Source organism: Monodon monoceros, unplaced genomic scaffold, assembly GCF_005190385.1.
Source record: "Monodon monoceros isolate NGI ecotype Baffin Bay Population unplaced genomic scaffold, NGI_Narwhal_1 Super_Scaffold_14, whole genome shotgun sequence".
In the NCBI taxonomy this organism is placed as follows: Eukaryota; Metazoa; Chordata; class Mammalia; order Artiodactyla; family Monodontidae; genus Monodon; species Monodon monoceros.
In genome coordinates, this window is record NW_021703770.1 from 7,269,317 (window position 1) to 7,295,819 (window position 26,503).

At 47.4% G+C, this 26,503-nt stretch overlaps 1 protein-coding gene across 1 annotated transcript in view; it reads left to right on the forward strand.

The window, feature by feature from the left end:
- Positions 1 to 4,238: 4,238 nt before the first annotated feature.
- The window catches only part of KCNQ3 (potassium voltage-gated channel subfamily Q member 3), a 290,204-nt gene continuing 267,939 nt past the window's right edge, over positions 4,239 to 26,503 (forward strand). Inside the window, exon 1 of the mRNA XM_029222419.1 lies at positions 4,239 to 4,650. Coding sequence (XP_029078252.1) covers positions 4,259 to 4,650 — 392 coding nt within the window. The 5' untranslated portion in view covers positions 4,239 to 4,258. The remainder of the gene's footprint in view (positions 4,651 to 26,503) is intronic.

Consider the following 26,503-nt stretch of genomic DNA (forward strand, 5'->3'; position numbering starts at 1 on the left):
TCCAATGTAATCAACCTGCCACCAGGTGGCTGGCTGGACACCCGGGGGAAGGTGCCATTCTGGGGGCTGAGCGTTGGTTTTTGCTGCAGTAGCGTTGGCAATAGTCACCGCCAGAATGTTAGCAGAGGGTACTTCTGGGTAACAAGATGACAAATTATTATCGTTGCCTTTTTGCTGATTTATATTTCATAATTTCTCTACAACTATATGCACTTCTTATGCAACAAATACTAACAGCAAATTTAAACATGGTCTAAAACAGTTATTTACTGTGTTTTGGGAGCAGGGAGAGAGGGTAGGTAGGGTCCCCATTAGCCTGTTCCTGTGAACCTGAGGTACTACCTGGCTCATTTGATTACAGTAATAGTAACCAGCACTGGAGTATTATCACCTCGTACAAGCACATTTCTGTTCATCTGGCCACTACACGCCTAACCCTAAGACGTATGATCTACAAAGGTGGAAACTGAGGCTCAGAGGAGGTCTTTTGGTCTCTCTCTCTCTGTCTCTCTCTGTCTCTCTGTCTCTGTCTCTCTCTCTCTCCTTATTCATTCTCAGCAAGGCTCCCCGCCTGCAAAGGGGAAAGACTTCACTCGCCCTAAAGTACAGTGAGATGAACACCAGGAGAGGCGAAAACAAAAGCAAATGAAGAGAGGAGGGATCCCGAGAGGAAAATTTAAGAACTAGGAAGTGGCTGGGTTTTCAAGATAACAAGTTGTGCAGAGCTGGCATGCAAAGCCAGGAGGGGGATGCCCTGTTGTTTCCACCATGGCCCCTGCCTGACTCTTGAGGATACTCTGTCACTGAACTCTGTCTTGGTGCCAATACCAAGTTGACACCTGAGGCTTTTGGGATTTTGGCTTCAAAGAAGATTCCTTCCAGTGGGATATAGACATCTGATTTCCATTAGCAGGAAAATGTGCTAAAGAGGGTTGAGATTACATAGTCTCCCAAATGGCACCCAGTTTTTTGTGACATTTCCAAACTCCCTATCTGAACAACACTCTCCATCAGATTATAAAACCATTGAAGCAAATCCATTTCCAAACTCCCTGGCAGTTTTCCTATCATTGGGTTTAACTGGATCAGAGTTACAAATTTGATATTGACTTTTCTTCACCCTTTTTGGGGGGCATGAACAGTCCCCGCGCTGGATCTTAAAACGTTAATATTTGACAGTCTGCGGATCTTATCAAGACAGAAGCCTCCTCACGTGCCTGAGGTCCAAACTGTCATTTTGGAAATCTGAACTTTTGATTAATTGCACAGTATTGAATTTTTTCTTATGCCTTCTTTCTATGTAGTCCTTGACTAGTACCCTTTTGAGCTTATCTAGTGAGGCTTTTTAAGTACTGTCAAAATGTTTTTGTCACTATGTTACTGAAGTTACAACAGTATTCAGATTTCCTAAGATTAAAGACTTTCATAATAGTAAAAGACAAAAACAAAAATCTCATACACAAACATACAGCCAATGCTTCATTAGGTACCAGGCATTGTTCTGGAGTCTTTGCATTCTGCATTCATTTATTCATCATTCTTTCATGCTGGCAATAAGTACTGAGAGCTTACTATTATATAGAACAGGTGTTCTTCTAGGATGCTGAGCCCCTGTGCTTGTTTAGAAAGATAATAGTAAACAAAATGCAAATATGATCATTTTAGGCAGTGATAAATGTAATGAATGAATAAAACAGCAAGGGATTGTGGGGGAAGGTAACTTTACAAAAGGTGCTCAAATATGAAGGGCAGAGTGGTTCTAGGTAGCTGGAATTGGGCTGGGACAGAAAGTACCTGCATGTGTTGGTGCTCTGGTGGGGTGGAGGCTTAACAAATGTTAGGGAGCCTGCTTCAGGTGCCCAGCTTCTGTTTGGACCTTTTCTCGTCCAGGCAACTCCATTTCTCCATACTTTTCCTCCTTCCCAGAGTTTGCACTGACTGGTTACTAACATGTTCCAACTAATTGTTGAGCATTAATTTATTCGTAAACATTTACTGGGGGCCCACCGTGCGGGGAGTCACGTTTCCATATACCAATTCATGTAACCTTCACAAAACCCATCCTGCAGCCCATTGACCAAGGAATAAGTTTTCATGTCTTATTTTATATATAGTTCTTACATTAGAGTCACTTTCTGGGCAACCGATTCTGTTGCACCAAGCAGTTTTTGTGCCAATGCAACACCATTTTAAGGACTTCAGCTTTGTAGCATAGCTTAACTCCCTTCTTGAAACTGCACCCTTGTTGCTGCTGAGATTTTTGAGGTTCTTCCCTCTGACAGTCATTCATACAGGTCCCCCTCCTCCTTCCTCACCCCAATTCTTCTCCCCTCCTCCATCCTTTCTCCCTTTCCCCATTTCCTCTGTCCTCCAGTCCCCTGCCCTTCACTCTCTTTCACTCTCCTTGGCCAACTCCTCCAGGCAAATCCAGAGCCACGTTCCACATGCAGGCCTTCTGGGGGCTCCTTTCTGCACACTAGGGATAGATCTTTGGCTTGGCCTTGCTTACACACCCTCCCCTCCACCCCAGCAGACAAAAGGAGAGAGAGTGAAAAATAAAGGAGGCACCAGGTGCCTGGGCAGCAGGAATGAAGCGTTTCTCTAATGCTGGCGGCGATGGTAGAAGGAAGGGGGGGAGTTAGGTTCAAAGGGCACGACCCCTAGTGAATTAACAAGATCTACACCCCCCAACCCCCAACTGAGGCCTCACCTTCTTCTACTCTCCTCGGAGCTCAGTAAGCTGAAGCTGCTCTTCACCTTTGCGCTTGCTGTTCTGCTGCCTGGAAGGCTCTCCTGGACATTTACGTAGTTTTTCCAGCTTACCATCAAACCTCACCTCCAAATGTCACCTCCACAATGAGATCTTCCAGGAGCAACCAACTTAAAGAAGTTCCCCGCTTGTAGCACAGGACGCTATTTTCTTTCCTCGTTTAATTACCAATATAGGAAACTATGCTGTTATGTTTGTTTTTCCGTTATTGTCTTCCACCTTTCAGGAATGTAAGCTTTCTGTGCGCAGGGACCTCGTCTGCCCTGGTCCTAGAACATCGCCTCTCTTACTCACGTGGGTTTAGTCACTGATTGAATGAATGAACAGAAACTCAGGCAAGAGAGGGAATGACCTGCTTAGAGCACAAGTTAGGAGCGAAGCCGATTCCCCTTGTCCTATTTCTTCGGTCTCTGCTCACTCTGGTCGATGGAGGTGCCATTCAAGGGGCCGGGAGGTGAGGGCGGAACTGTCCACCACGAACCATGAACCAAAGGGACTAGGGAGCCACAAGCATTGCTAGCACCAAGCGGGTGGGTTCGCGGTGCGCTCGGCCTTGGCCAACCCAGCAACTTCGATTTTACTTCCGAAGCCCAGAAGCTGGGTTGGGAGGTGACGAGAAAACGTAAAGATGCAGGGCCCAGGCGAACGCGGGAAAAGAGACGACGACCCCAGCCGCTTCTCCTCTTCGCGCCGCGCGCCGCGCCGCGGGTAAGCCCCAACGCCCACGGGTGCGCGTGCAGCCCGGCTCGGCGGCCGCAGCAGCGCTCACTGGCTCTCCGCGGGCCACGGGGAGGGGCGGGGCGCCGCCCGGGCCTTCGGCCGCGAAGGGGCGGGACGATGCGGCCCCACCCTGGCGCGGGCGGGAGGGAGGCAGCGTGCGCTCCGGCCTCTGCGCGGTCGCCCGCTCGCTGCTGCGGCTGGAGCGAGGCTGAGGCTGGAGCGAGCGGGCGGGCGGGCGAGCGAGCGAGCGGGCGGGCGAGCGGGGCGGGGCGGGGCGGGGCGGGACGGGGGAGTGGCGCGGGAAGGAGCGCGGAGGAGGGAGGAGGCGGCGGCGCGTGTGGCGGGCGGGCGGGCGGGAGGGCGGCTGGCACCCGGCTTGTAAATAAACTGCGATGCTGTCTCGGGCTCGCCGGCCCGGGTGCCGCCGCCGCCGCCGCCGCCCCGGAGCGCCGGTGCCGGGCTCCCGCCGCCGCGCGCCCTAGCGCCTCCGCGCCAGCCTCGCGTGCCCTCGCCCGCCTCTCGCAGCCCGCGGCCCGCGCCCCCCGGTGTCCCGCGGCTGACCCGCGCGGGATGTGACCCCTCCCCCCTGCCCCCCGGGGCCCCGCCTTAGCCTGCTTTTGGAGGGGGGGGTGGGGAGGGGCGCGCGGATCATGGCATTGGAGTTCCCGGGCTCGCCGCCGCCGCCGCCGCCTCTTCCACGCACCCCGAGCGCCCCTTCTTCCCGGAGCAGCTGCGGAGAAGGCGAAGCGGCCGGCGGGGGCGAGGCCGATGGGGCTCAAGGCGCGCAGGGCGGCGGGGGCGGCTGGCGGCGGCGGCGACGGGGGCGACGGCGGCGGCGGCGGGGCCCCTAACCCGGCCGGAGGGGACGCGGCGGCGGCGGCGGGCGACGAAGAGCGGAAAGTGGGGCTGGCGCCGGGCGACGTGGAGCAAGTCACCTTGGCGCTCGGGGCCGGAGCTGACAAAGACGGGACCCTGCTGCTGGAGGGCGGCGGCCGCGACGAGGGGCTGCGGAGGACCCCGCAGGGCATCGGGCTCCTGGCCAAGACCCCCCTGAGCCGCCCTGTCAAGAGGAACAACGCCAAGTACCGACGCATCCAAACTTTGATCTACGACGCCCTCGAGAGACCGCGGGGCTGGGCGCTGCTCTACCACGCTCTCGTGTGAGTACCGGGCCGCTCGGGGCGCCCCTCGGAGGCGGCGTGTGGCTGGGGGTTCGGGGGGGGGGCGGTGGGCTGGAGCTGGGGACGGCTCTGAGGCTTCAAAGTCCAGGGGCGCCCGTCCGCCGAATTGGAGACCAGCCTGCCCTGTGCTGTGTAGGTGTGTGTGTGGGTCTGTGAACCACTCTCTGGGGGTTGGACACCAGGGCTTGAAAGATCCAAGCGTGGCTCCTCAGCTGATTTGGAGACCGCTTTGGCCTGTGTGTGTGCGCGCGGGTGCGCAGTTATGGCACCGTCTCCGGATGTTGGTATCCAAGCTTAAAAGAATTCTGTGGTTTTTCTAATTAACGAGGAGGTCGAACGGGATAAAGCGGATCTTCCCATGCGCTCTGAGGCTCTGCTCGGGGTGGGTCCCTTCTATTTGGGGTCGCTGCTGACTTTAAATGATACATCCTGGAGTTGGGGATGGGAGTGGTACATTGCCCACAGTGGGGTGTGCGTGTGCGTGTGCGTGTGTGTGTGTGTGTTTGAGCGCGGGTGTCGATGGCGTTGCTTGTGCTACCTTCTTAAGGCTCCATTCTCGTATGGAAAGGAACGTGGTTTGCTCCAGTTGGGGACTTGGACTGGCCAAAATGCATGTTTTGGGATTCTTTTTAGGGAAGTTAATGAGAGAGAGAGGGATGGGGGGGAGATTGATTGTGATTCTCAGGCTCTAAGTCTAGACTGACGGGTGAGGGCTTAACAGTGCCAGTAGGTGGGGGCCAGGGATAATTTTGGATGAAACATCTCCATAATTTGGTCTTAATATCCCCTGAACTGCTTGCTTTTCTCTTGCTTTGACTGGGCAAGGGCAGCGGGAGTGTGAAGGGGCCTGGGCTGAAGGTTTGCCCCCTGGAGAGAGTCCCCTTCTAGTCAGGATGTAAATGCGTGGTGGGAAGGATGATGGAACTTCTACTCCTGACACTCTGGCTAGAAAATCCTGCTGTATTGGGGGAGAGGGCGAAGATGGTAGTGGTGGCTCCTCTCCAGGAGGGGAAATCACAGCTGGCAGCACGCACCAGGTACCCCTTTCTTCCTGTCTGTGGCTTAGTCATCCTGATGGCTGCTTCTTAGGAGGCTGTACCGTTACCAGGGTTTTGGCGGGGAATCGGCCAAGACCTTGACCCTTCTTGTGCCTTTAGCAATGGATATTCCTCTCTGTCCTTCTCCAATTGACCCATGACCTACGTGGTGGGAAGGAGTTCGGGGAGCCTTGGAGTTAAACACTACCTGCCAATCTTCCTTGGTTGGAAAGGCTTTTCCAGCTTTGGCCGCCAGGTGGAGGCGTCTGCACAGGACCTCAGGCTTGGCAACAGGTTTCATCAGAGAGGTTACCGACGCCTGGAAAGGGCGCCTTCCGGAAACTGAGGAACTAAGGACATGCAGCCAGGAACATGGGTTTTGGGCGGTGGGGTGGAGGGGGGCTGTCCAGCCTTTGGCATTCATGTCTGCGTGTATTTGCAGGCGTTAGTGAATGGACAGAAGGGTTAGCAATTGTTGCTCTTCCATTTGCTTTCTTCAGGTGGCAAAAAGGGATTGAAAGATATTCGTCTCTGTCTCTAGTGCTGTATTTAGTTCAATTGAACTGAAGATAATACTGGAATATGCGATAATAAAAAAGGCACACGAATTATTTGAGTGCACACAAGCATGCACAGCCTCACATGTCCTTTTGCACGTAAATGGTGTTCAGTACGTGTTGGCTGACTTCCGAACCTGGGGTCCTACTGGAGTTTGTGGGCTCCCTCTTTCTTCTCCTCCCGCCTTTCCCAGCCAGCGCTCCAGCCCTGTCTTGACCAGTCTGGGGAAGGGATAGGTAAGGCCTCAATGTTATCCTTCTCTAGAATTATTCCATCACCTGGAATCAGGTTTGGGAATGCCAAAATCTGTATGTAGCCTCAGTTTCCCAGAGAGGACCCAGGAAAATTTCAAACTATGGGAGGAGAAAGGCACTTTCACACATGCAAATCATTTATTTCATTTCATTCTCACCATGATGCTATGATGTGGGAATTGTTCCCTACATTTGATAGGTGAAGATATGAAAACTAAAACAGATAGCACCACTTGTCCAGGATCGCATAGCTGGAGCTCACATATGAATGCAGTGGGTCATCACTTGTTTGTGAGCCCGGATTCCAGTTCTGACCCTCTGCCAACAACTGCGGGACTCTGGGTATTTTACCAGGCGTCCCTGGATGCCCCTCACCCATTGGTAAGAGGACTCTTAGTCCCGCCTCTGCCTCCCCTTCATAGCTCACAGCTGGCAAATGGCTGGGAATGGAGTTTGGAATCAAAGCAGGGGCTGCTCAGAACCCAGGGAACCACAGTGTTAGGGAAACGGGACATGGCCTGGGGTGGCGGTGGTATTGGGATTCTGATTAATGGGGCGTTAGACAGGAAAACCCATTGGGCTGGGTTTGAGCTCCTGATACTGAAGCATACCTGGTTAGTGGAGGCACTGTACATCCTTCCTCCAGCTGGGAGGAAGTCTGGTCAAGTGAACAAAACCATACCTTTCATTGATGATTCAGGATTTTGCAAGCACTGAAATTCGTGCTTCAAAGCAGCCATTATCCTATTCTGGGCTGTGGTTAATGACAGAAGGCAGGCCAGGAATTTGGGCTGACCGTGGGCTCCCAGGCTAGTGCACGCTTTTTTTTAAAAAAAAATGAACCGGACCCATGAGATGTGATTTTTTTCCTTCTCTCCCAAAGGCAGGATACAGCAAATGTGAGAATCAAAGACCGCACCCGTCCGCCCCCAGCCCACCGCCCCTGCTCCCTTTGCCTTAAATGCCCATCCCTTGCTTTCTCCTGGCTACTCACTTTCACCTTGGCCGAGTTCTCATGTCACCTCCTCTGGAAGGTTTTTCCCCGACCCTCCAGCTGAGCTAGAATTGCCCCTCCTCAGCAGCATCCCCAAGCATAGGATTTTGCACTGGACTGACCTGTTTGCTCACCTCCCCTGGCAGAACTGAGAACGACTTTGAGGAAGGGCTGTGTTGTGTCTTAGCCACCTCAGTCCCCAGCAGGCTTCTGGGCTCACGGCAGTCACCCAGTAAGCGTTTGCTGAATGGATGAGTGAACGCATACTCTCAGGTTCACCCAGACTTTGTTCTGCGTGGTTTTCCTGTTCTCAGAACAGTAATAAGTAGTCAGCTTTACGGAACGTTAATGATGAGAATAGCTCTCAGAAGTCTCACGGTGGACAATAGGGGAGAGGTGGGAGACCACGCTGTGACCCCGGTAAGGCTGATCACTTCTCTGTATCTTTAGCTGCATGGCTGAAAAGGATTCTGATGCTGTAGAAAAGGGGCTGGACTTGAAGTTCACATCTGGACTCTGCCTTCAGTCTCTTTGACTTTGCATGAGCCGAGCTGGGGAAGATCTGTAAGTTGAGGGTGATAAACACCCATCACAGGGTGGTTTTTAGGCTTAAAAAAAGTAGTGTATATGAATGAAATTAGCCCAGTATTAGGCACGAAGTGTTTACTAGTTGATTCTGAAATAGGGTCTCCTTAAACGTCATACACACCTGCCGCTGTGGCTGTCCTGAGGCTGTCTGGGGACTCCGCCTTCCTAGCCTGTTAGTGGGAAGATGCTGGCTTCATCTTGGCATTATTGCTGGACTGGCAACCATACAAGCATCCCACTACCCTGACCACCTCTCCGTGGCCAGTTGGCTATGATCAGTTGATCACCTGTTGACCCGCCAACGGGAAATGATCACAAGAGATGCACACTGATTGCATTCTCAGGTGGACTGGCCCCTGGGACATGGGGCAGGCAAGGCTGAGAGGTGGGGCGCAAGGACCCAGCAGCTGCTCTGGAAGGTGAAGGGCCTGGCTGGTGGACCTAGCATATTGACTAAAGGAGCTACAGCCCTCAAGGTGGAGGAGAGACACTGGCCTCTCACTGAGACCCCTTAGGAAAGTAGAGTCTTAGCAAGTCTTTGAAGTAAGAGAAATTTGATTTCCCAAACTTGCTTTGCCTCTTACGGCCAGTATGTTCCTGGGCAAGTTGCTGGATCTCTGAGTTTCAGTTTCTTAGTCTAAAAAATGTTCTCAATATAGACTCTTGTGGAGCTAAGAGCACCTTACATAGAAGAAGTGCTCAATAATAGATAGAACTTTGTGTTGTCGATGTTAGTCAATAGAAATGCCTTCGCTGCGCCTGGCACTCTTCTAGACATTGGCATTATAGCAGTAAACAAAACCAAGCAAAACAAAACAGTCTGATCTCTGCCCCAATAGAACATGTATTCTAATAATGTCTTTCTTTTATTGGGGTATAGTTGCTTTACAATGTTGTGTTAGTTTCTGTGGTACGACGAAGTGAATCAGCTATATGTATACCTATATCCCCTCCCTCTAATAATATCTTAATAATATTCAATATCATCTAATACTAACATTAATATTAGCAGAAATCTCGGAGTTTGGCCATCTGGTCAACTTCCCGGCCTAGGCGTGAGGAATCCCTTGAACTGCATCTCAGCCAGTGCTACAACTTGTAATTCATTACAGAAGGGATGGACTGCTGGACTCAGTTCTCTCAGCTATTCTGTTCTCTGACTCTATTCATCCCATTCTCTTCCTTTTCTGCCCCCATGTATCGTATTCTTTCTCATTTCCCACTAGATGTTTGTCTTCTTAACCATCTCCGTTCATCCTCACTTTTTTTCTTACCCCACTGATTTCCTCTTTGCATTCTTTTCCTCAGTTTTGCGGGTTTCCTTCTCATTATTGCAAACCAAGGATTTTGAAAAGCTCTCATTCGTTTTTAAATAATTTTTATTTTACTGTGGCAAGAACACTTAACAGGAAACCTACCCTCAACAGATCCTTAAGTGTGTTACTGTTGACTGTAGGCACAGAGTTGTACAGCTGATCTCTCCTCTTGCTTAACTGAAACTTTATGCCTGTTGGTTAGTAACTCCCTCTTTCTCCTCCCTCCAGCCCTGGGAAACCACCATTTTACTCTCTGACTCTATGGATTTGACTGTCTCAGATGCCTCATATAAGTAGACTCCTGCAACGTTTGTCTTTCTGTGATTGGCTTATTTCACTTAGCATAATGTCCTCAAGGTTCATCTGTGTTGCCACGTACTGCAGAATTTCCTTCTTAAGACTGAGTAGTATTCTATTTTCTTTATCCATTCATCTGTTGATGGACATTTAGGTTGTTTTCCACCTCTGGGCTCATGTGAATAGTACTTCAGTGAACATGGAGGTGCTAATAGCTCTTTGATCCCCTGATAATAATATTTTGAGGAGATACTCAGAAGTGGGATTGCTGGATCACATGGTAGTTTTATTTTTAATTTTTGAGGACCTTCCATACTGTTTTCCAGCTGTGCCATTTTGCATTTTCACCAAAAATGTCTAAGGCTTGCAGCTTCTCTGTATCCTCACCAACACTTAGGGTGTCGTTTTCTTTGTTTGTTTGTTTGAAATAATAGCCATTCTGACAGGTGTGAGGTGATCTGTATTGTGTCATGCTTTCTCAGTGGTAAGAGCATGGTCTTTGGAGTCAGACCTGGGTTTAATCCAACTTTGCTATTTCCTTGCTTTGTGACCTGGAGCAATTTGTTCAACTTCCCTGGAGTTCAGTTTATTTATGATATGGAGATAATAATACCTACACCCCCAGGATTGTTGTGACGTTTAATCAAGGTGATGATATTAAACACCTGAACATTGCATTGTGTTGATTCGCAACCTCAGGGGTTCCCCAGGTGAAATCTGAAATTGGTCGGGTACATGGAGGGCAAGGAGAGACCGAAGAAAGAGGCAGGCCACTCTGGATGGGTAGCCTGGTTTAAGAAGCAGAGAACTTACATACGAGGCTTGTCTTGGGCAGCAAGACAGGTAGATCTCCACCCCCAACTGCCAGCATCTTAAAAGTTTATATAGAGGCCTTCATGGGGTTCAGTAACACTATCCAGGTGGTCTCAACAACATATGCTCACTCAAGGCTGCACCCTTGAAAACAGCTCCCGCTGTGGGAACAGTGGGCAGAGTACATGCCCAGCACCGGAGGGATAAGGAGCCAGCTCACAGGTCTACCAGCGGTCACGACCTCTCCATGACCTCCACCACGACCTCTCCATGACCTCCACCAGCACATTGTAGACTTAGTAAATATTGTTTCATTTTTGCTTCCCCTCTCAACCGTATTTAATCTGCCTTCTTCTTGTACCCCCCTCATAAAATCCATGCCCCCTCCCCTTTCTAATAATCTCATTTGATTTTTCTTCTCATTTTATGAACTTCCTGACTTCTTCCTGGCCTTCTTTCTTATGACATTTTCAAGCTGTTCAAGCAGAATGAAGAGGTCAGGTGACGGTTGAACATCAGATCTCTGCGCAGCAGTGAGGCTATACGCTGGGAATGACAGTGACCACAGGTGCCCCATATTCACTTTCTAGGAAATGGGCTAACATCACGTGGCCCTTCATGCTAGAATGGAGGGTACCCAGTGTCTCTCTTTTATAAATGAATGACAGATGCTGAGATTTGCCCAGGCTCTTGAAACTACTTTGGTGGTGGAGCTTGGATCACGCAGGAGTCCTCCACCCACAAGGTGGTGCTCTCTTCACCATGTCATGGTTCTCCTCTATAGAAGACAACGTATCAGAAGAGTAACAGAGAGGGACGGAAACTCTCCCTTCCAGGGTGAGGCGCTTTAGAGCTGCATTTCTGGAAAGTTCCCAGGGGAAACCAGTGCTGCTGGTCTGCAGACCACACTTGGAGTAAGGCTTCTCAGACTTTGATACACATGTGAATCACCTAGGCAAGAAGGCACCTTAAGAGAAATCTGGCAGACTCCACCTGAACCAAAGCCACCCAGCTTCTCTATAATGAGGCGAACTGACCCTACCTTCCTCCTGAATAGTTCAGTGGAAATTTACAACATACCTGCAGTCGTGCCTAAAATGACCTGAATCTAATCATGAAGAAATAACAAAGTCAAAGTCGAATGGTGGGACATCCTGCAAGATATCTGGCGTGGTCTCTTTCAAAGGGTGCATGTCATGAAAACAAACAAAGATGAGGATAACTGTTTCAGTTAAAGGAGGCTAAAGGCACATGACAACCAAGTGCAATACTTGAGAATCGACAAGTGGGACTGCATCAAACTTCTGCACCACAAAAGAAGCGATCAGTCAAATGAAAAGGCAACTATGGTAGGGGAGAAAATATTTGCAACCATGTATTTGATGAGGGGTTAATATCCAAAATATATAAAGAATTCATGCAACTCAGTAACAAGAAAGCAAATAATCTGATTAAAAAATGGGCAAAGGATCTGAATAGATATTTTTCCAAGAAGATGTACAAATGGCCGACAGACGCATGAAAAGGTGCTCAGCACCACTAATCATCAGGGAAATGCAAAATAAAACCACAACGAGATACCACCTCACACCTGTCAGAGTGGCCGTCATCAAAAAGACAGGAAACAACGAGTGCTGGCAAGGATGTGGAGAAAAGGGATCCCTTATGCACTGTTGGTGGGAATGTAAACTGGTGCAGCCACTGTGGGAAAACAGTATGGAGGTCCCTCAAAAAATTAAAAATAGAACTGCCATGTGGTCCAGCCATCCCAGCTCTGGATATATATCCAGAGGAGATGAAATCAGTATCTTAAAGAGCTATTTGCAGTCCCGTGTTCATTGCTGTATTATTTACAATAGACTAGATTTGGAAACAGCCTGAGTGTCCATTGTTGGATGAATGGATGAAGAAAATGTGGTATATATATGTAAAAAATGGAATCTTTTCCAGCCATAGAAAAGAAGCAAATCATGCTATTTGCAACAACATGGATGAACCTTGAGGGCATTATGCTAAGAGAAATAAGTCAGAGAGACACAGTACTATATTATGTCACTTATACAGGAATCTAAAAAAATCGAACTCAGGACCAGAGATCAGATTGGTGGTTGCCAGGGGCTGGGAGGTGCAGGAAATGTATGAAGTTGGTCAGGGGGTACAAACTTCCAGTTATAAGATGAATAGGTTCTGGGGATCTAATGTACAGCATGGTGACTATAGTTAAAAATAACTCTGTTGTATAATTGAAAGCTGCTAAGAGAGCAGATCCTAAAAATTCTCACCAAAAAAAAAAAATCAACTATATGAGGTGTTGGATGTGTTTATGAACCTTATAATATATATGCATATTTAATCACCACATCATGTACCTTAAGCTTGTGCAATGTTATATGTCAATTACATGTCAATACAGCTGGAAAAAACACAAACAAACCAATGCAATTCATGATTCTTGACTGGATCCTGAGTTAAATAATAACAATCAAAGATATTCTTATAGGGACAATTAAGAAAATTTGAACAGGGATTCCATATGAGATGACAATATATATCCAAATTTAACTTCTTGAGTATGATAATTGCATTTTGGTTATGTAGATGAAGGTTCTTTTTTTTTGCTGTAATATTTAGTGGTGAAGTGTCATGGTATCTGCAACTTACCTTCAAGTGGTTCAGCACACATACAGACTCTGTAAGTGTGTGTGTATGTGTACACAATACATACACGGGGAAGAGGGAGAAGGAAGAAACCATGGCAAAAATATTAACACTTGGAAAATCTAGGCAAGGCTTATATATGTGTGGATTATATTACCCTTCTAATTAAAAACATTTTAAAATAAAAAGTTAAAAATACTTAAAAAAAAAAAAGAAGACCAAACACACACAAACAGCACAGAGCACATACAGATGAAGGCCTCACCCCAGAAATAGATACCATTGCTCTGTGGGGTCCAGGCATCATTGTTAAGTGATTCTAATATGAAGCCAGGCCTGAAAACCATTGGCTGAGCTGAACGGGCTTTCTTAGATTCACGGATTCTGTATAGACCGTGCCTCAAAATTCCTCTCCACCTTGAGTTTTTTTTTTTTGTTTTAATTTAAAAACTTTTTTAATTAAAGAAAATTTATTGAGTATAGTTGATTTACAATGTTGTGTTAGTTTCAGGTGTACAACAAAGTGATTTGGTTATACATATATATGTATATATATATTCCTTTTCAGTTTCTTCTCCCTTATAGGTTATTACAAAATATTGAGTATAGTTCCCTGTGCTTTGTCCAGGTGATGGGAAAGGTGCAGTTTAGCATGCTAAGGTTATTCATTTCAAGGCCACACGTACTGACTCAAATGCCAAGCTTCGTGCCAGGATGTTGAGGGAGACGAGCCATACCTAATTCTTTCCCTGTGGAGGTGGAGACTGGAAACGACTAAATGTAAACAGCCTAGCAAATGCAGCAATAGCATGCAAATGAGGAACACAGGCATGCAGAATGGGGAAGGCACTGTTGTCTCCTTTGTTAAGGGAGACTTCTGCAAAGGAGGTGTAAGCAGTGGGGAGAAGATGGAGGAATTTACTGACAGTCCCGTTGACGACTCATCTCCCCCTCCTACTAGGAGGACTAATAATTCAGAACACTGAATTATTATTCTTGCACTATTTGGAGGTTCCCCCTTTCATCTGTATTCATTTAAAAAGATTCCATCAATGTTTAAAAGGTTCCTAAATCAAGTGTGCCCCTATGGTCTTTTCCAGAGAATCAAGGTCCTGCTCTCTTTCTCTTTTTGGCTTGGGTTTCGAAGTTTTGACATTGATGAAAACAAGATTTGGTGCATCTTTGGACCACAGAGCAGTGTGAAGGGAAGCATGGGAAAGGTCTTCAAAGTTGGATTGACTAAAAGTCATTTTAGACACTGTGGTACGTGGTTCTGGTGTGGGATGACTGGAGATGGCTGTGAGTTTGTCAGAAATGCATTGGGTAAGTTGCTTGAAGATGTGTGATTCAAACACTTCCCTTGTCTCACAGTCTGCAAATACTTACGTGTAGGATTGATGAAGAATCCCATGAGGCAGCATGTGAGGAAGCACTTTGGAAAGCACACAGGGAGCGGCATTCTGAGGTAACATTGTCCGAAAGCTGTATGAGGAGCAGACAGGTCCCACAGTTGGGTTTTGGGTTTGGGCATTTGCCCAGGGACAGATTTGCCACGTTTCTGTCTGTGTTGCATCACCTGAACATCACTGGGTATTTTAATCGGGAACGCATTAACGGTATGCCTTAGTACCTGTGCTACAGGGATGTTGGCTTCCCTAGGTTGATCGCCTTTCAGGAGAATGAAGAGAAAGAGGTTTGGAGATGACAAGACAACAGTCAAAGATGACAAGACTGCAGTCAATACCGAGGTTTCAGGTCACCTCTAGTTTGGCAGGCTTCATAGGATGCAAACCAGATCCCATCCAATTGTACCCTTGTTGGATGGGACTTTTCATTCTGCCACAGAAGGGATAGAGGATTTTGTTTGAAATGTTTTCTTAAGAGAACAGATTGGGTTATAACTCGGGAGCAAGATTGCTTCTTGCATGTAGTTTATGAAGAACAGGAGTAAGTACTGATGCAGTTGGCTCATGGGGCATCCTGTACGTGGGCTCTGCTTGGCTTCCTCCCGAGGTGGGCTTCTGTCCTGCTGAAGACTTCAAGGTTTCCTCAGGATCGCCTTTTCCTCTTCTTCACCCTCCCCTCCTTCAAGAGACGTAAAATCCTTTGGACCCTGTAAGAGTATAACAGCTGAGTTGGGGCATATAAAACCAAGCTATCAATAATAACCAACATTTTTACATCATTTTGTAGTTTATTCTATTCCCTCTTGGGCAGTGCTACCAGGACATTTGCTTTAGAAGTATTATCCAAATGGCTGTTACAGCAGGGCCCTTCTTACAAATTCGCCACATCTGTTTTTTCTAGCTAAGCCAATGTTGTATCTGAGGAGCCTGTCCATGGAGTTTCTTTGCCATTAGATTTTCTGTAAACCTGCCACAGCAGTTCAAGTCCATCTCTACCTTTATGGATGTCTTTTGTAGGGGATGGGGTGAAATATCATCCAACATGACTTGAAAATATTGAGCCGAGGGAATATGTTCTTCCGGTCCAGGCCATCTGTACTAATGGAAAATCACTCAGTCCTATCACACTATGGATCTCCCTACTCCTGCCCGTTCCTAAAACCCCAGCTCCGGCTTTATCTCCCCCCACGTATATCAGTTTCGGATGTTTCTCCACCTAGTGAGGCCAGTCCGGAAAAATGAAACCTTAGGCACCAGCAAGTCTAATCAAGCTAAACAGCGGTTTAAGGGATTTACAAACCGGGAGAGAGCCACTTGGCAGATTACAAAGATCAGAGACCGTTAGAACTGTAGAGAAGAGGTAACGGAGGCCCAGGGCAGTGAGAAAGTTGCCTGAGGTCACTTTGATGGCAAAGGGAGGACTTGAACTCAGGTCTTCTTCTTCCAAGCCTGGCTTCCATTCAGCCACATCAGCTTTCCCTCGTGGGCTTCCAATGGCTGTGTACCAGTGGAGCAGTCTTACCAACAGCATGACTGTTCTGGGTTGCCTTGTCTCGGGGTCTGGATCAAATAAGCAGCAGAAAGAGCAAAGCCAAGTGCAGGCTATCCAGGCGTCCATCCACAGGCCCCAGTCGGCCTCTGGCCAAGGAGGGTTTCTCTTCCTGTTGAAATTCCTTGTCCCTTGACCCTCTTTTCTCCACCCTACCCCCCAAATCCAGCCCTCTACCAAGAGTCATATAAAATGCTCTCTGATCTCCCTTGAGTCCAACATTAAGTTGGGGCATTCAAAACCAGCATATCCGTGATAACTAATGTTTTTATACATTTGGGTTATTATTCTGTCACCTGTGGGGCAGCACCATCAGCTGGCCCATTCATGGAAACCTGATCTGTTTTCATTAATAACAGTCACTGATATTTATAGAGTTATTTCCCTGTGCCACGTTGGGCTAAACGCTCTTCATGTTTTTTCTAAGGTGTGGCTGAGAGTCCAGCCCCTAGGAGACCCAAGCGCTCATCCTGAGTCCTGGGCTAGTTTGCTCTGTTGTCTCCAACAGGTCATCGTACTCGTAAGAGCCCCAGTGTTTCATCTGATAAATGGCCCTAATATTCCCTGCCCTACATCGAAAGGATTTAATGAATGAATTCATGATACACTCAGGGGAGGCTACCACTGCATCTTACTTTGTGTCCCTCCAGAAGCTCCCTGAGGCAAGGTGCTCAGTGCAAGTGGTTTATTTAATGCACAGTCGTGCAATCTGGTTTGCAATATCTCCCCGCTGAGGAGTCTTTTTAGACACTTTTTTCCCTGATTGCTCCCACCCATGATGTTTTAATACCACAGATATACTGTGTATCCTGTATGTACTGTATTTATGTCTGGGCTCCATATATAAAAAAAGATTTTTTTCCCAACCCCACCCTCCAACAACCAACTTTGCCCCCTTGAAGGCAATACCCAGCGCTACTGAGAATGCATGATTTAGGAGGTAATTCTGAGAAAAATTGGAAAAATAAGTAAAATTGGAGCAAGTGGGGAAATAAGACACGAAAGAGAATGCAGACTGTAAGGATGCATTTATCATCAAGCAGGTCACCATGGGGGTTAATTAACACTGGCCCCCCCAGGGGCCCCTGTAATGCAATGTACAACAGTGCAGAATTATCCTCAGACTCCATCCATCATTGGCTCAGGGCTGATCCCAGGGGTATTACCTCTCAGAGAAATCCCTTAGACAGAAATGGGGGTGTTTGCCAAAGGTATTTGTTTGCAGAAGGCCACCTTTGGCAGGTGCTGGGAGAAAGTGCTGAGGAGGGGTGAGAGGGGCATTGACAGCAACTGCTGTACATTGTCTCATTCTGAAGTGAAGAAACTATTGGAACTTGTGGTTCACAAATGTTTCTGTGTTTTTTTTTTTTCCAGTGGTTCTTAAGTAAAGGAAGTCTTGTGGCCTCAGGGTCATGGTAATTCTGTAGTGTTTTTTTCCCCCTCATTAAATTTTCATTTAGGAAAGTCATTCAGGAAAAAAAACTGTGAATTTAAAGTATTTGTAAATCTGTTGATTCAGTGCCTCGTATCTCACGATGGCTACGCTCTTTGAACTCTTAATGTGTGCAGGACTGTAGAGGTCTCAAAAGCACCATGAAACCAGGCCCTTGCCTGCATTTCCTTTGGGGGATGGAGCCGTATCCTTGTTGAAATTCTGCTGTGTTCACATATTAGTAATTCTTACCAAATAAAACAGGAGAGTTATTTTAAATAAGCATGGAGAACTTTAGTCCTGCTGACACTATAATTCCGAGTGCCTTTTGTGATGCTTTCAAAGAACAAAGAATCTAATTTATAATGTGAGAAGCATTCGCATTTTCAAAACAAGATTAAAATAGGTATATTCCGGTTGCCCTTACAGACACATCTTTCATTGAGAAAATGGCAGGATCTGGTTGTGAAGTGTGGTGCTGACATCCACCGTTTGCCTCAGTTCTGGTTTCCTGGGAAAGTAATTAACATCCAGCTTCAGGATTCTAGAATGTTAGCAGGAATGTTGAGTTGCTTCTTGAATTCCTCTGGGAATTAGGTACCATGATTTCAACACCTTATTTGGTTGGGAAGAAATCTCATAGGAGAATCTTCATCCTTTACGTTTAAACATCTTTGTCTGCAAATATGTCTGCTCATCAGACTCAAGGTATTCTGATTCATCATTCAGCTGACATTGATTTCAGGTCTAAAAGGTGCCATGCCTTGGACTAGGAACAGGGGGTATAGGGATGAATATATTAGTTTTTGCCCTTTCTGTCCACGGTCAAGTAGGTAAATAAATAATTGCATAGTGGGTGTGATACTTTCATATGTGCATATACTCGGTCTACATGAGACTCAAGTAAAACTGTCAACATCGTTTAAATGAGTCAGGGCAAATTTCCATCAACAAGAAATAGATTTCATCATGCATATAACGTTAAAGACTGTTTCTTTCTTCACTTTGTAATGTACAACCCTGACTGTGTGTCACACATTTAGAAATCAGAGGTCTGATTTATTCTCACACTAAAGGAAAAGTGTTGAAATTGCTGCAAGAGAGAGTGGGATCATAGAACCTAGCATTGGGTGAACCTTGAGGTGAGCTGTTTAAAGAGGCTGAAGATGGTTTCCTAGCTGTACTTTTTGTATGTGCAAATATTCATTCTTTGCAGCCCAGGGTCTCATGCAATACCTGGCCCACCAGATACTCAGTCTTGGGTAAATGCACACAATGCCAGTCCTGAGAGGTGTGCAGGTGAAGTAATGGAAGCAGAAGTGGATACAGATAAGACCTGGCTTTGAATCCTGGCTGTGCTGTGTTTTAGCCGAGTAACCTTGAGTGAACCACTTAACCAGCCTAAACCTGTTTCCTCACCTGTAACATGGGACTTGCTTATTCGCGTGGTTGTTATAAAGATTCAATGAAATGTCAGTAATATAGTCCAAAGCCTGGTTGTAGCTCGTGGTCAGTATCTGATACATTGCTGTTCCCTCTCCATTCTTTCAAAAATCTGCTAAGATAAAAATGATGTCAGGCGATGGAAGTAATGTTGAAATTAATGTCATAATTTCTGCCTTAAAGTTAGGCTCTGGACATGATGAAGTTCTGTTACAGTGTGTGAGTTCTATTATCATGGTAAAAGGAAGGAATTTACATGGAAAGGGAAGGAGAGGTGCATAAAGAAAGGAGTTCTGCTGCGTGACTCAAGTTTGCTGAGGAAGCAGGGACGCTGAGGAAGACACTTGCCCAGCCACACAGCACGCGGTCGGTACTCCACCAGACTGTCAAGTTCATCCGCAACAAGGAGAGACTGAGAAACTGTCCCAGCCAAGAGGGGCTTCCAGAGATGTGACAGCTGAATGAGATGAGGTGTCCTGCATGGGATCCTGGAACAGAAAAATGATAGTAGGTTAAAAACTAAGGAAGTCTAAATACAGTATGGGGACTTCCCTGGTGGTCCAGTGGGTAAGACTGTGTGCTCCCAATGCAGGGGCCCGGGGTTCGATCCCTGGTCAGGGAACTAGGTCCCACACGCATGCTGCAACTAAAGATCCCACATACCACAACTAAAGATGCCACATGCCGCAACTAAGAAGCCCACATGCTGCAACTAAGACCTGGCAGAGCCAAAATAAATAAAAAATAAATAAGTAAATAAATAATTTTAAAAAATATAGTATGGACTTTAGTTAATAATAATGTATCAGTATCAGTTCATTAACTATAACAGATGTATCATACTAGTCTAAGATGTTGTAATAGGTGAAACTGAGTGCAGGTTATATGGGAACTCACTGTACTACCCTCTCAATTTTTCTGTAAATGGAAAACTCTTCTATAAAGTAAGGTCTGTTTGAAAAAAAAAATGAATTGCTGGACTCTGTGAACAGAGGCACTGCATTTACAGAGGTCCTCCAACCTGTTACATAGACATGGAAACACCCTCAGGCAGATGAGATCACGTCCCCCGTGTCTCACAATTAAGAGCTGAGATTTGGACCCAGGTCGTCTAGTTTCAAGTTTAGTCTAGCTGTTTTCTATTACTCTTTCATCTGCTCTTGTTGTATTAAGTGATGTCCGTGAAATTATGATCTCCCCGACGGACGGTGTTCAGATCGCATCAGTTGTTCAGTGCCATCGTCTGGGTGGGCCAGTGGAGCCAAGTCTCTTCTGACCACTTCCTGAGGCACAATCGAGGGGACAGTACATTTTCCCTTATGTATCATTGACCAGCACTGGGTCAGCTGCTCCTTCTACCTTGGACCAATGAAGTGAAGGCCAAGGGAAGTACCATGATTGACTTAGACCCATCCTGAACCACTTCCTGGGGTCTGGCACATTGCCAACCAGACAGAATGAGACTCTGTTAGGAGGAGAAAGATGGAGGAGTGTCTTCTGGGTAGACACACAGCTCGTCTGCTGTGTTGTGCTCACCAGGAGCCCGTATCAGAGGCTGGGACTGACGGCTGGCATTATCATCATCGTCTTCTTTCCCCGTCATGTCTGCCTCCAGGTCCTGCTTCACTGGCTGCTGGCCTGGTCTTCTGCAGAGAGGGCTTCTGAGTTCACTGCCTTTCCCACAATGAGTGGTTGAGGGTGTGCAAGGAGGTTCCGGAGGCCCTGGACACCCTGATGAGGCTTGCCCATTGCCATATCCCAAGCAGCCTGCTGAGCCAGGAAAAAGGAATGGAAGTTATTTATTTTGTCCGATCGAAGCTACTGTGGTTACTGCAGTTGGCTGTTGAAGTGGGGTGGGAGGCTGGAAACCTTAGGAGACTTCTCACTCTGTGGCCCTGCTCCTGACTTACCGTGTACCTGGAAGGAGGTTGTATCAGGTCAGAGGGGGCCTAAGGAAATGAGGGGGTCCTGGACCAGGAGATGGGATGGGGGGCTCTTGTGCTGGGCTCTTTGACATCTTTTTTGGAGGGAATGGCAAAAGGTAAGCATGGATGGATTGATGTGGTTCCCACCTTCAAAGACCTTATGGTCCAGACAAGAGGCAGACATGCACATGACCACACAGGAAGCCAGGGTGCCCTCGTAGCTGCAGCGTGGGCTCTGAGGTATGGGAGGAAATCCTCTTTGCCACCTGTGTGACCTCCAGCAAATTGCTTCACCTTCCTGAGCTTCAAATTCTTCATCAGTAAAAATGGGATAATAGGACCTGCCCTGCAAGACCGCTGTCACCATAGGATGGCATAATGGCTGTAAGATAGTTGGCTCCATCCTACTGATGGTAATGGGAACAAACGACTCTCATACAAAGGCAGGTGGGCACCCAGGCTGGAAGTCAAAATACAGACAGACTGCTGTGGGTTGGTTCCGAGATAGGACTCTGGCAGGCTTCCTGGAGGAGGCCGCCTTTGAGCCAGGCATAAAAGGATGTGGTGGTTTCAGGGTCAGGGTTAGGACTGAAGACAGAAGGAACAACTTAGGCAAAGCCTTGGAAATGAAAAATGCTGCTGCTGCCGAGTAAGGTGTGACTATTTCCTGGTGGCTGTACCTGGGGGCTCTTTTGCGGGGGGTTAGATAGCTGGGTGGTGAGAGGATGGAGTAGGAAATGTAATAGGAGGGGTCAGATTTGTTTAAACTGTGAAATTGCTGTGCAACCTGGGATAAGAAACTTCCATGTCTCTGTGCCTTTTCTTCTTCCCTGAAAAATCAGGTAGTTGGATACATTTTAGGGTTTCCTGATGGAGAAGCTGTTAGTGTTATGGATGACATTGTTTCTCTTTGGACAGGAAAGTTGCAATTTTGCAGAATTTTCAGCATTTTCTGGACCCTGCCTACAAGTGCTATTAGAGCTCCCAGAGTTAGAATAACCCAGCCACTCCCAGGCATTTCCAAATGTTCCAGTGAAGGTGGTAGCACCCTCGGTTGAGCACCACTAGCCCCCAAAGGCCATGACTCTGGCTGATACTTTGGTCTCAAATTCCCAGTTTTTACACTGTCAGTGATAAGTCAAAGCAAAAACACAGATGTAGGAGGCTGGAGGATTCATTACACTTGTGGGGTTAATACAGTGTTTTTATGACTTCAAGAAAGCCTAAATTACTTTTTAGGCTGAAACAGTTTAGCTCAGGTAAAATACCACATACATCATTTCAGAAGTTGGGGAAAATGAAAGTTACATAAACCACATATATGTGCACACACACATACACACACACACACACACACACTCCTCAGTCCCCATGTCCCAGAGTTTGGAACATTAATTAGTGTCACTGCATGGAACAAATGAAGCTGGGGACCTGTTGCTTCCATATGGAAAAAATGGGAAGCATTTTCCGATGCTGACGTCGGAAGCAGCAGAACAGTGCATTCATTACTGGGATATCACCAGGACGCAGACCCTCTCCAGGCACCGAGCTTGCTGTTCCAGGAGCCTGGGCACTTCGGCTGGATGGGGAGGTCGTGTGTGGATGAAAGCGTGGCTTGTGTTTCAGGTGGGGAAGGTGTGTTGGAGCAGGGAGTCTTAGCCAGGCCGCGGGGTTCTGAACTCCCACTGTATGACCTCAGGCAGATTACACTTGACTTCTCTGGATCTCAGTTTTCTCATCTATGAAATGGGGATATGAATAGTACCTACCTCAGAGCATGGTTGCAAGGATTACCTGAGTCAATAAAGGTAAAACACGAAAAGCAATGGGCACAAAACGAGAGTGGTATGTGTCTGCTGTTATGATGACGATCTGTCAGGGCCTCTTGGATTCTTGCTGTAAACACATAGGTGCTCAAAAATGCCAACTGAGGGACTTCCCTGGTGGTCCAGTGGGTAAGACTCCGTGCTCCCAGTGCAGGGGGCCCGGGTTCGATCTGTGGTCTGGGAACTAGATCCTGCATGCATGCCGCAACTAAGAAGTCTGCATGCTGCAACGAAGATCCAGTGTGCCTCAACTAAGACTTGGTGCAGCCTAAATAAGTAAATAATAAATAAATATAAAAAAATGCCAACTGAACAGATGAATCCAAGTAAGGGAACAGGGAGTCATAGTGGGCCACCTAAGTGGGAAAAGTACAGCCCTTCTTTGCCATATTGTTTTTTTAATTGTGGTAAAATATAAAACATAAAATTTACCATTTTAGCCATGAGAGCACAGCTCAGCAGTTTAATGTGCAACCATCACCACCATCCATCCACAGAGGTTTTTATCTGACAGAACTGAAACTCTGCACCCATTTGTCTGAATCCATTAGGACTGCTGTACCAGAAATACCATAAACTGGATGGTTTAAATAACAGACATTCATTTCTCACAGTAGTGGAGGCTGGGAAGACCAAGATCAAGGCATTGGCAGCCTTGATGTCTGGTGATGGCCTTCTTCCTGTTTCATGAAAGAAGGCTTCTTGCTGTGTCCTCACGTGGTGGAAGGGACAAGGGAGCTCTATGGGGTGTCTTTCATAAGGGCACTAATCCCATTAATGAGGGCTGCACCCTTATGACCTAATCACCTCCCAAAGGCCCTACCTCACACTGGGGGTTAGGATTTCAACATAGGAATTTGGGGAGGGGACACAGTCAGTCTGTAGCACCGTGAAACACTGACCCTCCCATTCCTCCCTCCCCCCAGCCCCTAGCAGTTACCATTTTACTTTTTGTCTCTATGAATTTGACTACTCTAGTACCTCATATAAGTGGAATAATACGCTATTTGTCCTTTTGTAACTGGCTTATCTCACTTAGTATAATGTACTCAAGGTTCATCCATGTTGTAACATATGTCAAAATTTCCTTCCTTCTCAAAGGCCGAATAATATTCCATTATATGTATGTTCCACATTCTGTTTATTCATTCGTCCATCAGTGGACACTTGGGTTGCTTCGACCTTCTGGTTCTTGTGAATGGTGCTGCTGTGAACATGGGTGCACAAAGCCACATTAATGCTTTTCACCATGACCCAGCTTCTCTGAGTATCTCTGACACCTCAAGCCAATTTCATCCATTGCTCCTTGGCAAGGAGTGGGGAGGAAGGACTGTGTGAGTCCTGGGCACTAAGATGACCAACTGCTAGCTGAATAACTTTGGGCAGGTCCTTTATCCCTCTGGGCCTCCATTTCTTCATCTGCAAAATGAGGGTGCTCATGTTTCCTTCCTTATGGTGTTGAGAGAATAAAATGTGTTAACTTCTGTAAAGCACTTGGGACAGCACTGACACATAGTAAGCATTGTTAAATGGAAGTTCCTGTTATTTATATATTATTCTGGCCCTGTCTCATGATTTTATTTTCACTGTGACCTGATGTGGACGTTAGGAGGTGGAGGCTCAGAGAAGTCAGGTGACTTGTCCAGGGACACACAGCTGGTAGGCCACGGAGCTGGATGGGAACCTGCATGGGCCCGAGTACAAGCCGTGTTTCCCTTCCCAGTTTTTCCCTGGGCTTTTCTCCTTGAGCTGCAAAGGATCTGGCGCCCCCGTTCATCGTTCATCCTGCATTAAGCTGTGCCTTGGCAGGGTTTGCCCAGAGTGTCCCAACCAGATCAGGGCTCCGTTATAGGCAAGAGCCAGGCGTGATATGTTTTCTTTTCATTGGCAGTGCCAGGCATGATGCTGGCCATGAGGTCCGTGTTTAACAAACACTGTTGACTAATCCCCTTGGCCTTCCAGCATCCAAGCTGAGGTCCAAACAAAACCCAGCTCTGAACACGGGCCTGGGAAGCAGCTGTTGGAAAGCTGAGCCCAGCTGACTTCCGTGGGGACTCCACAGTACGCCGGGAACTTGGCCTGCGGTGAAGGTTTTGTGCTTTAGTTGGGCCAGGTCAGCTCAAATGCCATTTCCTCACAACCGTCCCGGCCCATGAGCAGAATTCAGCCAGAGTCTGTGGTGTGTGTATCCTGGTGCAGGTTTGATTTAAGTCAGTAGTTTTGTGTGCTTGGAGATGGCAACAAACAAGTCAATAAGAACTGAGCTGTTGTGGTCCAGCCTTGTGGAAGGGTTGAGTTCCATCCCTCTCGGAAAGAAGCTCCGTCCTTTATACCCCCTTGCAATGCTGCTTTTCTTCTTTCATCCCTTTGCCTGTTCTAGTTGCCCAGAGAGGGGCAGAGACAAGAGGACGGTGCTTAGGAGTGGAGGGAAGGTTGGGGATGTGAGATAGTTCTGGGTGGAGAAAGACCAAGCAAGTTCCTTCTTCCTCTTCAGCTTCCAGCCTGCCGCCTACTCTGCACCTGTCTTGTGGTTCTTTGCCTCGGGGAGATGGTGTGAAGTCAGCCACTCTTGAGCCCAGTGGTGCTCAGATTTCCTATTCGTAAATCATTCCTTGCATCTTCTGTTATGAAGTCCGTGGCGGGCACTGCTGAGCGTGAAATGGATTGAATAATGAAGATGTTTTTCTGGGGGGCAGGGGAGTACTGTCATAATTCATTGGGAAGAGCACTGGGGTGGGGGTCTGGACACTTGGCAGTGGCCCCGGTGTGAACATGGGCAAGTCTTGGGCCCATGTTGGACCTTATTTTTCCTTTTTGTAAAATTGTAAGGCCTTCACTGGCTCTGACCTTCCATGATTCTGGCCCTGCCCCTCGCTTCAGCCAGTGGGAATTGGCGTCGATCATTTGCCTCTTATGTGTAGCCCCCGTCTCTCCCACCATTCTCTGATTTCCCTTTGGGGACTTTATCCCACCCTATTCTTAACCATGTTGTTTGGTTAAGAGTAACTCCATGCCTGACTCCAGAGGCGGGCCCTGTTTGGAATCATCCAGTCAGCCCATCTCCTCTGGCCCCCGTGGTGGATACAGGAAAGTACATGCCACCCAATCAGAGCTGGCAGGAGGAGAGGGTGGATCTGAGGACTTGGGAGAGAATCCCAGAAGAGGTGTCATCTCCTGTGGGTGGTGTGGTGTGAGGGTGTGAGATCTGGAGCAGCTGCAGTCATTTTGCTAACACGAGAAGGGGTCTGGAGAAGTGGGAGAGGGGAAGGAAGTGGCCGTTTCTCAGGGCCTGAAATCAAAGGCTAAACCATGTGAGTGGAGTGGGAATACCTGCTTGCAGGCTGAGAGATAGGTGTTTGGAAAGGCAGGTGTGGTGGAGGTAGGGAGTTGGACATGGCTGTGTAGGCCACAGTAAACATTTAAGTCTGTCCCCAAGGCCACTGGGTTTCCCAGCATGATCAGATTTGTGTTTGTAAGAATGACTTTGCTGCTGGGCGGAGAAGGGTTGGGGTTTAGGGATACATGTGGTCCTTAGCTGTTCCAAGATGGCGGCTACAATTCAGAATGAGGTCATTTATTAAGCCTTGGCCTTGGAGGTGCACATGGCATTCTGACCCACTGAATCTCTGAAGCATCTCTGCTATACTGAATTGCATTGTCCCCACTCTGTAGTCAAAAAAGAACACTCTCAGAGAACTCCAGTATCTTGCTCAGTGTCACACACAGCCAGATGCCA